At 43.5% G+C, this 16,293-nt stretch overlaps 1 protein-coding gene across 7 annotated transcripts in view; it reads right to left on the reverse strand.

Moving 5' to 3' along the window:
- The window catches only part of CMTR1 (cap methyltransferase 1), a 77,478-nt gene that overhangs the window by 48,827 nt on the left and 12,358 nt on the right, over positions 1-16,293 (reverse strand). For 2 of the 7 annotated variants that reach the window (XM_019526757.1, XM_019526759.1), the window contains exons 2-7: positions 14,768-14,896; positions 11,896-12,639; positions 8,785-8,847; positions 6,630-6,719; positions 5,437-5,544; positions 4,591-4,795 (exon numbers count right to left, since the gene is read on the reverse strand). In XM_019526757.1, the coding sequence (XP_019382302.1) occupies positions 4,591-4,795; positions 5,437-5,544; positions 6,630-6,719; positions 8,785-8,847; positions 11,896-12,639; positions 14,768-14,896 (1,339 nt within the window). Of the gene's footprint in view, positions 1-15; positions 3,696-4,583; positions 4,796-5,436; positions 5,545-6,629; positions 6,720-8,784; positions 8,848-11,895; positions 12,640-14,767; positions 14,897-16,293 lie in introns of those variants that run through there. The other 5 variants (XR_002099328.1, XM_019526760.1, XM_019526761.1 and 2 more) reach the window with 5 other exon arrangements.

Here is a 16,293-nt window from a genome sequence, read left to right on the forward strand (position 1 = left end):
CAAGAGTGGCTCAGCCTTAATTTAGCAACAGGCTGGAAACTCAAGTAGATTATGAACTCCCCAGGCACTAATAATCGAGGTTTTATTTTTATATGTTTTTGAACTGGAGGGGGTTTGCCATAGTGTATCTAGAGGTGTTTATCTATTTGTGGCTCCTTGGTTAATTGTGCACAAGCGGCTCCCAAGTCAGTCAAGACCAAGTGTCACTGACTTACACCCAAGAGAATTACTGACGATATTGGAAGGTGGAAAGGATGCATTCATCTTACTTTTTTAACATTGTTCTTTAATTGGCTTTAAGGGAGATGGCTTCCATGACACACATTGACAGAAAAGGTGATTTTACCCACTTTGCAACAGATGTAATTAAAACAGTGACAGGTATGGGAAAGAAGCAAAATAAATACATTTAGTAAAATGAAACCAGCAAAAAAAAAAAAAAGACATACACATACACATCATCATAATAGAAAAAATATGTACCTGGTAAAAGACATCTATAACCCTGGATAAGCTTCTCCTAAGCTGGAAGGCAACTAAATCTCCTACTTTCACACAAGAGGCCAGGGAGGGTCAGTGTCAACCATTCACAATCTTTTGGTGACCTACCTACCTCAAGCATTTCTCAAGAGGATCTGCACTAAAGCAAGCCTCTGAAGGGTAGAAACCAGATGTTAAGAGCACCAGTAAGTGGGAAATCTCAAGAGGGGGGTGACTCCTCCACAAGAGAAACCACTAAAGTTTAAGGAGGACAGAGCTGCTTAAACCTTATATTCTGGAACAGATATCTGGACCTTGTCAGAGTTTAATTGATAAGACAAATCCTGTTAAAAGAACATATTCTTCTGCCATAGCATTGCCCTGCGTGCATTACTGTAATAAGACTTTTCTTTAAACTAAGATCAGGTAAAAAAAGAAGGAATGCTACAACCTAAAAGGTTCTACATTTTCTATATTTACTTACATTACTGGCGCACTGGTCCCTGTCAATCCAGGTCAGCATAACCTGTGACATTTGTTGTACAGATCCCCAAATGCATGAGGTTTTTTTCAGAATAAATTCATAAAAACAGTGCCTTTGGCTAAAATGTTTCTATCACTACTCAACCAGAGCTATTAAAAAGAGCAATGATAAACATGGGTCCAGATCATTCGAGTCTAGATTAACTACCAGAAATTTGTCTCACTAGTTGTAACAGGCAACACTATAGAACTTGGTGTATTTTTTCCTCCTTAGAAACAAGAAAAGTATATAAACGAGAAAATACATGCACATGGAGAGAAAACAAATACTACATACAAAAAGGTTCTCCCCATCTTTTTCCCCCATAGGGAAAGAAAAGCTTTTAGATAACAAAATTAAATCAAGTATATAGGCCAATGGAAACAGAGCTTCACAGTCAAATGCTTGCTGAAATGAGGCAACATGTGTTCCATCCCCCAGTAAAAATTTGGTTTGCTACAAAGCTCATGTTATGCCACAATTCAGCAGCAATATTTTGGAAACTGTAAAAAGACAAAACACACTCTACTTTCCTCCTCACCTTGCCATTACCCACTGGATGCTGATTCCCTACTCTGCCAACAGGATGCATCATTAACTTAAAATAGCAGCACTTTTGGAGGAAAAAAAATGCTGGCAGGAACCAATACAAGGTTTCCACTGTGTGCCTTTTCTGGATGAAATGGTTTCCCACCCCCAAAAACCTGGAGAGAGAAGGATGATGTGCTGCAAGAAACAGAATTCAAGCTTAGTCAGGGCCAAAACTTTAGGCAAAGTCAATCTACTCAACAGAAAAATCAACAATCTTAATGGAGCAGTAAGAGATTAAACAATACAACCTACAGTGCATCTAAGCATAGGAGGCTCAAAGAGTTGGTACAGACACAACCAAAATAATACCATTTACTGTCAAAAGGCAAGGCCAAGTCAAGCTGCCATGTGAAATTCCAACAAGGAAACCCCATCTTAAATTGGTACTTGCAACTTTGACATACATCTGCGCTGCTGTTTGCATGGCCAGCCTGCTCAAATACCCTCCACCAGCAGAAATAAAGCCAACCAATATATACACTTGAACAGATGTCACTTCCCAGTCTGACTGCACACAGTCAAACTAGGACACAACGTTAACTGAGCAGGTCATAAGTGATCATGGAAATGTAGGTGCATACGTTATTACTTAGTGTGACAAAAGGGTCAGTTACCCCAATGATTGCACTTGTACTTTAGAGGTCAGGAAATTATACATTCATTTAAGAACAAAGAGGACTTTCTGTTCAGTGCTTTCAGTTTGCAGCTCTTCATTCCTGGCTCTTCACTGCCTTTGTTTCCAATCCAGGCCATTCATTTCTGATGGTAGTGGGCCCAACCACCCATGTGTTGGCTCTGCATGGCTCCCAGGCAAACAAATCCATAGCATGGGTGCTCAGATAACATAGTAGCTATCATCGTAGTCAGAGTCCTCCTCAAAGTCATCACTATCATAACTGCTCATCGACAAGATGGAATAGATGGAAGAAACTATGCTGCTCTCACTGTCTGTGGCTGGGTTCACCGATATATCCTGCTTCTCTGCATTCAAAACACACAAATACAAAAGTAAGCTGATAGCCAGGTTGTGGACAGTGCAATTGCTAGAGCTCTCTTGGAAACTTTAAATGCCTCCTCTTACTGTCAGGCTGTGCATTTTAGAGCAGGTTTCTACAACTATGGGCCATCTGCCTGGGACATTTCTGTCTGTTCTATTTACACTCTTTAAAAATAAATATGAATTAGGATTTTCTTTTACATTTCCTACGTTTTTTTCAGTTCCAGCAGGGCTGCAGGGAGGGCAAGGAATCACTCTCCATATCTTAAATGGTTCTCAGTGTGGACTCAGAGAGGAAATGGCAACAGAAGGCTATCTCAAGGTCTTCCCAATCAAGAGGAGGAGGGAACAAAAGGGAATAAGATGGGAGGGAAAGGGGACTTCATGGGGAACAATAAAAAAATCCAGTCAGACCTCTAGAAATTGAGTAGAAGATGGAGTAGGAATAGTCTCTCTTGCTACTTGCTCATGGAATGCCTAGCACAGAGATGTGATCCTCAGTTTCCAGGGGCCAGTAGAGTACAGATAAGTATTCCTCAGTTCAATCTGTTCCCTGGTACAGTCCATATTTAACTGAAAGTCAAGTCCCTCCAGCTTCAGTTTGAACCATCTTCCCACCACTGGATAAAGCAAGGTCAACTTCCCTCACTAAAGTGTGCCAGTGACTATTACAAGCTTTCTATCCCTTAGTAACTAATGGTTGTTCTGCACAACTATGATGTCCAGGTACATGTGAAGGTGGAACCTGAGCTCATTTTCCTTCGACTGGAGAGAAGCATGAAGATAAGTTTGAGAACCACTGATTTACCATATCCAGGAATGGAGTGGGTTCCCTGGAAGACACCACTTCATCCAGTCATCAGCTACCTGACAAGACACTTCAACAGTGCTTTGGCATACTCTGCAGAGATGCACATTAGTACTGTATGCCTGAGCAGTGTCAGTTCTGCAGAGATGAAAACAATCCAGGAAGCAGTGCTGGAGAGCCTCTGAGAGTAGTGCAGCATTTCCTGAGGGACTCAGAGTGAGTTGGCTAAATAGGTGATGTTTTCAGGTTAGAACTGACACTGTTTAGTGATGTCACTCTATTTCACCAAGGAGGATCTGAAATATTCGAAAAGCACCTTTCATTAGGAAAGATCCCAAAGGTCTTTTACACGTTATAAAAATTAAAGGGATCATGCACCCACCTTTACAGAAGAACAAAGCAGTGTCTTAAGGATACAACAAAAGCAATTAAGAAGGGCAGTAGAGAATAACCGCTATATTTTAGCACCCAGATACTACAGTGACTAGAAGCCAGAGAGAGAGGGAGAGAGAGAGAGAGAGAGAATTTGAAAAAAGGAAAGTGGACCAGTTGCTCACATTGGAATTTTGCAGGACATCAGGCATAAAATCCTTACTCTTATGCAACGTGTTTTAATGACAAGTAAAAAGAGCCGTGGTTTTATGCCTCATTAATGCTGAAGCCAAAATTCAATACCAACTAAGAAGGAAGTGTAGCACAAAGCCATGTACTGCACCTGTGTTCTCTTCAGAATTCTCTAGCCAGTGCTGACCACAAAATCCTCTTGTGAAAGTGCAGCAAATATAAGTTAATGCCAAACTTCTCACCAGGACACTGATAATGCACCATTAGCCTACACAGTGATCTACACATAGATCTAGCATTTCACTAGAAGGTACCTGGTAAATTTTTCAGGTCCTGCTCTGTTCAATTATCTGTTTTTGAAACTATTTAGTCTTCAACACTTATGTTTTCCAAGTGTTTTATAGGATTCATGCTATGTATTGCCTGAAATATTTTACAAGGCTATATAATGTCCTTTGAAATGGCTTCCCATCCCAATTACTGAAAAATCCATCTGAAAGATTGATGTTAGTTTCCCTGTTAATTTTTTTCTGAGCCTCTCAGTAGTATATAGGTGCCAAAGGAAGTTCTCCTATGAACACAAAAACAGGGGTTGAACTCATCACACTTCATCCACCCACCTCTCACCTTTGCGCTCTCTGATGAGGGCCAGGCGACGTTCTTTCATCTCCAAGCTCAAGTTTTCTACCAGCCTGTCAATGCAATTGTCCAGAACTAGAGAGCGTGTTTTGGATTCTATCCCCCGTCTGCAGATGGGACACTCCACCTTACGTTTCATCCATTCATTGATGCAGTAGGAGCAGAAGCTATGCGCACAGTTCAAAGTAACAGCCTGGGAAGGAGACACTGCTTATGAAATCCTCCCAAGTCACAGTAAACAGCTATTATTCCTATTTTAAGTCAGGATAGAGACAGGTTAAGCCAAGGTGTGGCCACAGGCCAGATGTGATTTACAGCGCCATTTTATCTGGCTTAAGGAGCCAGGGGGCTTCTGCATCATTTTGGTCAGAGAGAGGCTTAGCTTGCACAGCAGCCAGGCAGCACTTCCATAGTGAAACTAGATGGCAATTTCCTGTCTGATTCTCAGGCACTGAAACAAGCTGTTGCATCAATTTTCCAATGCTGAAGAGAAATTTTTAATGCCTAATTGAAATCAAGGATTTCCCATCACTATTGAATGACCGACATTTCAGGCTTAATTTTAAATGGGGTGTGCCATCTAAGGATGGAATCTGGCTCACTTTCAGTGATCCTAATTACAAACATGCACGCCAAGAGAATAAACAAAATGGAGTAAGTATACTTCAGGGTAGCGAATGGCTTAACTCTTCACAAGAGAACAGAAAATGTTAGTCAATATGAACATTTTCCTAGGTCTAGTGGTATTATTTTTAACTGTTTGATTTGACAAAGAGGAAAAAAAAAGTTTCTTAAATCCTTTCCTTTAAAACTGAACCTTGTCAGCAAACATACCTCAATAAAATGTTCAGAGCAGATGGTACACTGAAGCTCATTTTCCAGTACATCATTCATCTGACTCAAAACCTCTTCCTTCTGAGCTCTCACTTTTTCTTTTTCCTCCTGTAAAGAACACACACAAGATCACTTGCTGGTAGAGAACATGGTACGGTGGTCAATGCAAGAGACCCAGCCCACAACCTGACAGTTTTCTCATGCTGAGTTTGCATCCTTCCTTCATATGAAGAAAGGAGAGGAGCAGGGTTTCAAGTCAGCAACCACAGGAATACAGACAATAATCCTATATGCTGCAAAAAGAATGATTTAGTTAAAGAACAGCAGCAATTACTCAAAACCCACATACCTAAAGAAACTACAAACTGAACCATATAATTCCAGACCATCTTCCAAGCCCTTGTTAACCACTTAGGAGTTTTAGCCAGAGGCAAACATTCATTCCTGGATGAACTTTGCACAAGACAACCTTGATCAGAAAGTTGGTCTACTGGCAGGAACATTCAGCCAAAAGGATTCAAATGCAGGCGCACAGAAAATATGTAAAAGTCTGGGAATTCAAGATGTTTCCATGCACTACTACAGTTGCCCAGAGGACTGACAGCTTAGAGTGAAATATCACTGGCTGTTTATCATCAAAATGCGGTAAGCATACTATTTAGTGTTAAGTAACATGAAGGAATTTCCTCAACTGAACCTGTATTTAACACAACCTCTAAGTTACAGAAAAAGGCCAAAAAAGATACAAAGATCCAAAGATAAGAGAAGATCTAGAGCAAGTACAGTGGAAGGTTTCCTCAATTTCTTTCAGTTATCACATCATTCTTAGTGCAAGAGGCAATTTTTCTCTTTATGCATTTCCTTACTGTTTTGAGCCCCAGATGCAATATTCCCATGGATTACATAGCAGTTTTAGCTATATGAACTTTAACAGGAAGTTAAACACTTCGGATTTCAAACTCAGATATTCAGGGTTGGGGGTTGAGCAAGGCATTTGCAACATCCATCTGCGTTCTCTCTGTGCCCTAGCAACTTCAGCTCATGCCTGTTCAGGGACACCTCACAAAAGGATCTTTGGCCAAGACACCTTGCCTCTGCTGTCTAGTCATAATACTGAACAATCAGTTTTTTCCAATGCAGCATATGAGGTTGCACTAACAAACCAAACAGAAATCAGATTCTCTGTTCAGTACCTTGGTCTCTTCCAATTCTTTATTCTTTGCTTGAATTCTCTCTTCAAAGTCCTTTTTGCTGCGGCTCAACTCTTCCATCAAAGCGCGATGCTGTAAAAATAGAAGAAACGCAAAGACTTTCTTGTTATAACTAGCATCAGTGAAACATACCTGCTCCTTATCAGCCAGCTCAGCTCACTCATTTTTGCCTGTCAGTTACTTCATTAGATAAGAAATCAGCAAGATCAGTCTCTGAGGGGGCAAGATGCAAATTACAGTAATGCCTAACCAGGAAGGCCTTAAGCATAAAACAGGTTCATGCAATTAAAAAGAAATCTTACATGTGATATTGATGCACGAGGCTGAGAGTAGACATCTAATTTAACAAGTCAGAATACCTCTAATTTAACAAGTCACCTTTCTGACTTCTGGTGGGTGAATCTTATCGCAGTTGTGCACCACCCACCAGCAATTAACACTCACCAGCAAGACTTCAGCAATTAAATCCTAACAGACATTCCAGAGTCTCTCCCTAAGGGTAATCACATTAAGCCTGAAGTTCCTTTTTTTTTTTTCTTTTTTTTTTAATCTGTATCTGAGCCTAGTTGTGTTCTGAGCCTAAACATTCTAGATCCTTTCTAGGGCAGAGAGATAGAGTTGCCTGCCTACATTCAAGGATATGGACCACTGGATACAGAAGCACAGTCCTGTTCACATTATTTTGGTATTTAAAGGCAAAACACACAGGTAGGAAGGTCCCTCCACATAAAGCAATAAACCTAAAACCCCAGAGGATTTTCCATTCTGATACTAGGACTATTACTGAGTCTGCCCAGCTGCATGAACTGTGGCTACACCACTATATTTCTTTATGCTAAGTAAAGCAGAATTAAAAGCCAAATGAAAACTGTGGGCACATCAACATGTGCATTAATGCATCTTTTCTAATGCTCATTAAATTTAGTACCTCCAATGTGAGGTATTAAATTAAATGTGCATTAGGCAGTGCTAATTAATGCATAATAGCATATTTTAGAGGGACACTGATACATTGGTCTGATATCAGATTGGCACTGATATAAAGAAAATTGTCTGCATCAGAAATCGGCCTGATACAGCCAATAAGTGGCCTGTGCACGCGCACAGCTGCAGCACAGCACATAGGTGGCAAGCACAGCCCAGCAGCTTAGAGAGCTGCATGCAACTGGTTAGTCTATTGTGGTGGAAGAGGAAGGGGGAGGGAAGGGGCATGGAGTGGGCAGATCAAGGCCCCCGCGGTGAGGGAGGAGCGGGGCTGGGGCAACTGCTGCCCAGCCAGGGTGGGGCAGGCACAGGATGGAGCCACAGCTCGTCCGGGAGGTGTGGGGGAGAAGGGGAAGGGGGCTCCTGCAGCTGCTCCCACCATTCATCTGGGAGGGCATGGGAGGCAGAGGGGGTGTGGCACGTGCCCCCGGATCTGTGAGGGGCAGACTCTTTCTGGCAGGGTAGGGCTGCACTCTGGGTGGGCGGCGGTGCTGGGAGGAGGCTATTGGGGGGGGGGACAGGAGGGGGCTGTAGCCACCCCAAAATTTGCTGTAGCCTCACTAACATCTTTAGCCACTTGCTAAAGAGCTGGATACTCAGGATGCCAAGACTTTAATATAGCATGCATTCATTGGACTGAATGAGGGAAGTGCTTGGTAAAATTAATTCGTATAGCATGGTTTGGATAGGGATGAACCTGCCTCTGGCAAGGGGCTGAACTAGATGATCAATGGAGGTCCCTTCTAGTCCTACTTTTCTATGATTCTATGAATTCTGAAGTCCCTTACACTTGGACCCAAACAGTTCCCTAGCACCCACCTTCAAATCACATGGCCTTGGGAAATAGCAGAAGAAAAACAGATACTTCACACACAGAGCAACTGCAGAAGCAGCTGAAAACAGAAGCTCTGGACATTTAGAAATTGACTTGCTCTAATCCTCTCCTTCCTTCAGTCCTGCTTTTAGTACGTGTTGGACTTTTGGTGCCTTTTGGGTCTTTTCACATCGTTGCTGCATTTGTCAGTTATCATGACACATGGAACCTATCCCTACTATGGGCTATGAAATCAGATAGTCCTCAGGTTTCTTGCAAGACAACAGAATAGAAAGCAAAGTTAAGATAGCTCTGGATTACACAGCTGAACCAATTTACCTCCTGCAAGACTTGAGCCAGTTGCTCCTTCAGACTCTCGTCCCCTTGTTCCTGTTTTACTCCCTGGAAAAAGAAACTGCAACATAAGATTTTTTGTTGGAAGACAGGTAACAAGCCTATAATCAAAAATAAACTGGAGGTATTAGGATGGGTAAAATGAAAGAGACAAACTTTACACATTAAAAAAAGGATACAGTAAGGCAGCCTTCCCAGTGTGCAGCAGACCTCAAGATATATTTCACTTTTAGTGTTTCCTAAACTCTAATAAGATCCCAGCCAGCTACAGAGGCATTTTCACTCCCTCAGAATATCAATACTTGAACATCCCAAAATTATTTTACTTAGAACAGGCTGAAATGTTCAAAGAACCAACAAAAGAGCAGCAATAGGTTCTGCGTGGGGAAAGGGAAAGGTTTTTAGCTCCAACTGGAAACAAATCTGATGGAATTAACTTATATTTACTGTTCAGGTTGCACTTTCATTCACAACCAACACCACTACTCTTACCTACCTTAGCTGCTGCTGTGTATTTTCCCTCCAGCACTGGCAGAGAAGGTGGTTCCCCTTTAATATGCAAGATTTCAAGAGGTGCAGACAGAAGTGACAATTTTTGCCTGATATGGCCACAAAAAAGCAGTTTATAGCTGTGACCAAACAAGTGCACAGCTGCAAACAACTTTAAAAATGGCCAATTGGGTGAAAATCTGACCCCTTATTGCATGGGGTATCAGATAAAGGTTACAACATGCACCATCATTTGTAACTCATGTCTGCAGAGCTTCCAGCCTGTCACTAGTTTTAGAATGGGAGGAAGGAAAGGGGATGGGGTGAGGGTTCAGTCTGGGGGGTTTTCAGCCCCCTCTCCCCCCCCCAGGTGGGGAGGGTCCAGTTCATCCACCCCACCCTTCAACAGTAGCTGGGGAGCCCCAAGAATAAGCTCCCTTCACTGCCTTTATCTCCTTCCATTCTGAAAACAGTGAGAACTGGCAAACAGTTTGGCCATTGCTATGGGCACCTGGCTGCAAGCTCCCAGGGGCAGCTAGACTTCCCTGGGAGCTTGTGAACTTCTGAACAGTGAACTTCTATTTGGTCTGGGGTAACACTGTAACTCTGAACACTTTGCAGAAATCATTCCGAGTTACAGCAGGGAGCTGCATTTCTGTCTGCAGCCTAGAATACACATTCTACATTGTAGACCAAAAGTATCTCAATTTGCAGTAGACTATCAAGTGGACCAGCTCCTCCATTCATTTGGATTCTCTCTGACTTTTAAATGTACTTATAAAAAAGCTCAAAGAGGTGTCCCTGTTTACCAGAGTTTATTCTAACAGCCAGCTGATGGTCAAATTTTAATAGATCCTGGCCTAACTTACTTGAAGATCATTGAGGGTGGATTTGATTTAAATCAAATTGATTTAAATCACTCACGGGTCAGGAAGCCTTGATTTAATCCTTGTTTTCTACAAAACATGCATTCTTGTTGTTTGATATCCTTTATTCATTTCACTCCTTGAAACTTTGCACTTTTAAAGAGAGGTAAGGGTTTGACTCTGTGTACACAAACTTGCAGAGAGACAAGAGGGCTGATCAGTGGGTAATCAGGTCTGTTATTGCTCATCTCCATATACTGCTGTAAACAAGGGGCTCCTATAGACATGCAGCAAGGCTGCTCTGACGTGCTGTAAATCCAGTGCATTCAAACAGACTCAATTAATCGAGTCTGCTGAAATGCAGAAATTAACGTGCTCCAGCAGCCTCCAGCGTCATGTGTATCATCATCCTCATACTGAAAAACAGTGGCAGGACACTTCAAACTAAAGCTCGTTCAATGAGCTTTCGTTCAAAGCACCCCATCGCCATTTTTCAGTGCAGCAACACTGATGCACATGACGCTCAGGAGCTTTTAATTAACATGGCTTGCTAATTAAAGCATCCCCCCTACCTCCCAGAGCACGTCTATAAACACCCAAGGATGTTATCTCTGAAGACACAAATCCACAGTTTGATAAGTGAAACTAAGCATCACAGAGATGCTTAATGGGATCTTCTAGACTGAGCACTGAGACCCATTGGGTACAGTGGTTTTCTTTAAACTTTACTAATCTATAGAGAAGCCTCTGGGAATCCCATAAGATTGGGCCCCTTATATAGTCCATGGCCTGTTGTGACCTTTTTAGAAAAGTTTTATAAATAGATCACATGAATATATTGTCTCAAATAGTACATAATTAGAAGATATAATCCCTAGTCAATGATGATATCTTTGAGCTCTAACATATCTTAAATTAAAACTATTTTATATAGTTTTTTTTTAAAAAACAAGAAAAAATTAAAAATCCAATTTTTTTTGTAAAATCACTGATTTTTATCCACCCTGCATTAGGCACTTTTTAAAGAAACCCTATTTCCAAGTTAATCCCACCTTCCTCTACCTACTCAGGAAACATAGATCAATATATTCTGAGCAGTGGTACCCATTAGTTCCTCTGCTGGAATAGGAAAGGGCTTTCCATGCATCTCAACCTTGACCTGGAAACCTATATCTAGAGGTGGACAGAGTCCAGTCTTGATGACTCATTCAATCCTTGACCTCTACCAGAATAAAGGACCTGACAGAGTCAAATATTCATTTCATACAGACCATTAATCCTTCAGGTGGCAATAATGAATTCTGAACTTTCCTTAGAAGTGAAGAGCTTTTTACCCCATTCCTTACCTCATGCCTAGTCCAATCCTTCCTGCTATTACCCATTTAACAGCTATATGTCTGAAAGTGATGAAACAGGTACTATATAACATCCCTGTTCTAAAAACTGCAGAAGTAGGAGCCTTTGTTATGGACAAGGATCCCAGTCTGTTTAGCCAGTGGTAGCCAACCTTTTTGGCAAGGTATGCCACAAATTAAGCCCTGTGCCCTCCCTGAGCACCACTCTAATCCCCTTTCTGTGCCCAACCTGCTGCTCCCTCCTGTCACCGTGCTGCCTGCCTCCTCCACAATCCACTGCATGCCACACACACAGGCTGCTCATGTCACTTATGACATGTATGCCACAGGCTGGCCACTCCTACGCTTGGCATCATACAACACAGAACAAAGAGCTCCTGCTGTACCTCCTGCTCTTGTTGTTCTCCACAGAACGTCTTCTCCAACTGCTCCACCCTCTGCTGATGCTGCTCCTGTTCAGTGCATAACTGCTCCTGTAACTCCTGCAGCTCTTTTTCCATCACCATGATCTCCTTCCGGGCACTCTTCCTGCTCTTTTGCTTCATACTTAAGACTGCTGTCTGCTTCTCCTGCACCTTGACTTTCAACTTCATTATATCTACCAGGGTTTTCTTCAGCATTTTCAAACTAGTCCAAGATTGTGCAAGACTAGGTGCTTGCTGGTCCCTATGGCCAAGGGATAGTGCTTTCTCTGGCTGCAAAGGACCACAATACACTGGAGCTTTCTCCTCCTCCTCACTTGTTCCAGGAGAAGGTAGTTTGAGATCCATGTTTTCTGTAGGTTGTTTGACCAATTCTGTCATCTCCCAAGGTTTAATTAAAGGTTCACTATGCACTTTGTCTCTCTTGGATCTGGAATTTGAAGGGCCTTCTACTCCCAATGCCTCAGATTCTTCCAAGCTAAATTTACGTTTTGTTCTCGTGCTCTTAGATTTCCCCATCACCTGGTCATTTCTAGGAGCTAGAAGTGGACTAATTTTCTCCCATTCTTCCCTGATCACTTCATACTCATATTCAGCAGCTTCTTTGCTTTCCAGAGGGACTCCTAGCTGGATATGGTCTCCTTCAACTATAGGATAGGCCTTTAATGGATCAAGGCGTTCCTTGTTCAGCCAAACACCATTTAGACTCTGAAAACAGAGGTATCAGCAAAATTTCAACATACATTTATGTAATTTCCTCTACAAGTTATTTTTTGATTGAAGCAAACAAATGCATGGTGCTTTTTCAGGAAAAAATACGAAAAACAAGTTCTTTCTCTCTCAGCAGCTCTGCAGTGTCTTAAACCAAGTCAGTATCCTATTTTAGCATACAAATTTAGCTCAGGCAATCAGCAACAGCTTCCTGCACAACTGTTAGGAACAAGATTAATTTAAGCAATAAGACAGAAGACAGAAAAAGAACTAATGCAAAACAGAAATGACTATCAAATCAGGATCACCTTGTCTAAACCAAGGATGCTCAACCTCCAGGCCATGGGCCAAACGCAGCCAGCAGAGCCTTGGAATCTGGCCTATGGGGCTACCCATGGGTCGGGAAACTCAGTGCTGGGAGACCAGTGGCAGCTAATACTACCACCCCTCCCCGCTGCCAGAATCACAAGCCCCACACAGTGAACCACAGACCAGCCATGACCCTCCTCTCCTGAACCAACATGCCCAGATTAGGACCAGGGTCCTCTTCCCTCTGTGCACTTGGCTTAGGACCAACCTATTCCCCCACCCCCAGTCTGAGCCACAGCCCCTTACTCCTCTGCCCAGCCAAGGTGGAGCCAAGGCCTTGCCCCTGACATCCCTTGCAGGGCTGGGCCATGCCCCCTTCCCTGCCACCCGGCCAGGTTGGGGCTGGGCCATGCCGCCTCCTCCCCTGGGGCTGAATTAGGGCTGGGTCATACCCCGCCACACACACCACCACTCCCCAACCCGCCACGTTGGGGCTGTCCCCTGTATGGCTGGATCCTTGCACCCCTCCATGCAGCTGGATGGGGCCATGCCACCCCTGCCCCAGATGCCAGATACTGTCCATCCGGTCTGCTGCACAAAAAGGTTGAGCAGCACTGATCTAAACCATCCCGAATAAAATGCTCTTCAAACCTGCCTTTAAAAATACCTAGTAACAGATTCCACCACCTCTCCAGGTAACCCATTCCATGCTTACCATACAATGCCATATGTTCTCTACGAAATCAGAAGCATGCACCTCACAAGCCAGTTTGCAATCAGGAGATCATCTCATTTTTAAGACTAAAATTATTGGACTAGTACAAAAAGCAGAAGCAGTTTAACACCACAATAGCATTTTCCTTTTTAAGGCTGCCAAGCTTCAGAGTTACCCTTAACTCATTAAACTAAGCTATTTTAGACCATTCAGAGGAGCAGTGCTCCACTTCACTATCCAGTAGTCTCAAAATGTTCTGTCAAAGATAAGCATCTACACAGAGAAATTAACCCTTGAATGCAGATATGAATAAGCCCAACTCAAACTCAGCCCCCTAGAGCTCAGGTAAGCCTATGTTAAAGGAACACAAGGTCCCACGGCTTCTATTACATGGTTTGAGATTACCTGAAGTCAGGCAAGTGCTCAGCCCAAACCGAACATTATTTTCAATCCCGCTCTACAATTAAGACCCCATTCAATCACTATACCTTGTTTAGGGTTACCATACGTCCAGATTTTCCCGGACATGCCCACTTTTTCTGGCCTCCAGTCCTTGTGTCTTGGCAGGTTTTTAATATGCGAGCAAATGTCTAAGTTTTTGTTTTGCCTCCACTTCTTCCAGGCACAAGCAGCTTGGATGCGTGGGGCTGGGAACAGCTCGCAAGGTGACTGGCGGTCGGGGATCATGTGTTCTGCACACAGGGCCTAGGCAAGAGTCTGTCTGTCCATCCCTCTCCCTCTCCATGTGCATAGGAGCTGCATGGGCACCAGGACTAGAGGGACAGGGGTCTCTGGGTTGGGAATAAGGGGCACCAGCAGTGCTGGGGGCCAGGGGACTACAGATTGGGAGTGAGGGGCACTGGCAGCGCTGGAGGGCAGGGGGCTTTGGGTCAGGAGTGAGGAACATGGGCAGTGCTGAGGGAGCAGGGGCTTAGGAGTGAGGGGCAGAGGCTGGGCACAGGCATATCACTACCCACCCACCCCCCTGCAATCAGATACCTCTCCTCCTGTTCCCCCACGCCCTGCTGGCTCCGCACAGCACACCGCCCCCCCGCCCCCAGGTGTTCTCTTTTTTGATCCTGGAAATATGGTAACCCTAACCTTGTTGTCTTTGACTGTCCACTGGCCTTCTTCATTCTGCTTGAAAACACAGTGGTTACGAGAGATCATCAGCGGGCAGATTTTTGATACTAGCTGGTAGGTGAGACCAAATCCTCGACCTATAGTTACCTAAAAATAAGAAGTTTAACAACAGACATTAGCAATAATTAAGAATGGGTGCTCTATATGCTTTGATCTTAAATACAAGGAGAATAGTCACTAAATTTGTTTTGCACATTGGAGATTAAAGCAGTAAACTGACCTTAACAAAAAGATTACTATTTATAAATTTAACCACAAGAAAGGTAACATGTTGATAAAGTTAAGTGTCAACAGTAAATGGAAGTATTTGGGCATTTTGGGAAAAAAGAAACAATTTGCCTCCTCTGATACTGAAGACAATGACCATAAAGATTAAGAGGAACAAAGGCTTCAGAAGGCTTCCAGATAACCATGTAGCTTCTAAGCCAGGGGTGGGCAAAATGCGGTGCGCGGGCCGCATGCGGTCCACCAGGCCATTTTATCTGGCCCGTGTGGCACCTAAAAAATTTAGAAAATTAATATTTATCTGCCCCTGGCTGCCTGTCATGTGGCCCTCAATGGCTTGCCAAAACTCAGTAAATGGCCCTCCACCTGAAATAATTCCCCACCCCTGTTCTGAGCTCCTCCTTCCGCTAAGGCAGTGATTCTCAAGCAGGGTGCCATAGCACCTTGGAGTGGCTTGAGATCCTTTCAAGTGTGCCACAGGATGCCACACTATGTTAGCACTGTTAGATATGCAAACACAATTCACAAAATAAACACAGAGATTTCAAACAGAAATCCTTAGTTGCGGTCTTTCTGAGCTCTTTGCAACAGAACTATTATTTTTCTGTAGTCAAAAAAGGAGTGAAGACCAAGAGCTAGCATCTTCAGAGGGGTGCCTCAAGACTATCCGGGGTGCCTTGAGTCTAAAAAAGCTGAGACCCACTGCTGTAGGGCCTCTTACCTGAGAGATTAGGCTTCAGGCAGAATCAGCAATTTATTCAGCTTTGCTCTTTAAATTTTTAGATTGCATTTTCTTTGCTGCTGTACTACAAGAACCTACTAGCCACTGCTGCTGTTAACACCAGAAACGTAACCATGTACAATACTCCCTTGCCCAAGAGATCTCCTGGTGCATTCAAAATCATGTTTTAGTCCCTCACAAGCCTCTGTCTTCCTCAGTAGGGACCAGAACAGCCACCTCCCTGCTGGGCCCCCCTCGGGCCCCAGGGGAGGCACACCTGGGCCAAGGGTTAGTGAGGAACTAGTTAGGGAGCTTCTGGAGGGACTGGACGTATTCAAGTCAGCCAGTCCGGACGATCTCCACCTTAGAGTTCTAAAGGAATTGGCCAAGGTCATTGTAGGACCCCGGCACGGCTTTACGAGCATTCGTGGTACTCTGGTGTGGTGCCGGAGAACTGGAAGAGGGCCAACGTGGTTCCCATCTTCAAAAAGGGGAAGAAGGAGGACCCGGGAAACTATAGGCCAGTTAGTCTTACCTC

The sequence above is a fragment of the Gavialis gangeticus genome, unplaced genomic scaffold, assembly GCF_001723915.1.
Source record: "Gavialis gangeticus isolate Ggan-Ray unplaced genomic scaffold, GavGan_comp1, whole genome shotgun sequence".
NCBI classification, from domain to species: Eukaryota; Metazoa; Chordata; order Crocodylia; family Gavialidae; genus Gavialis; species Gavialis gangeticus.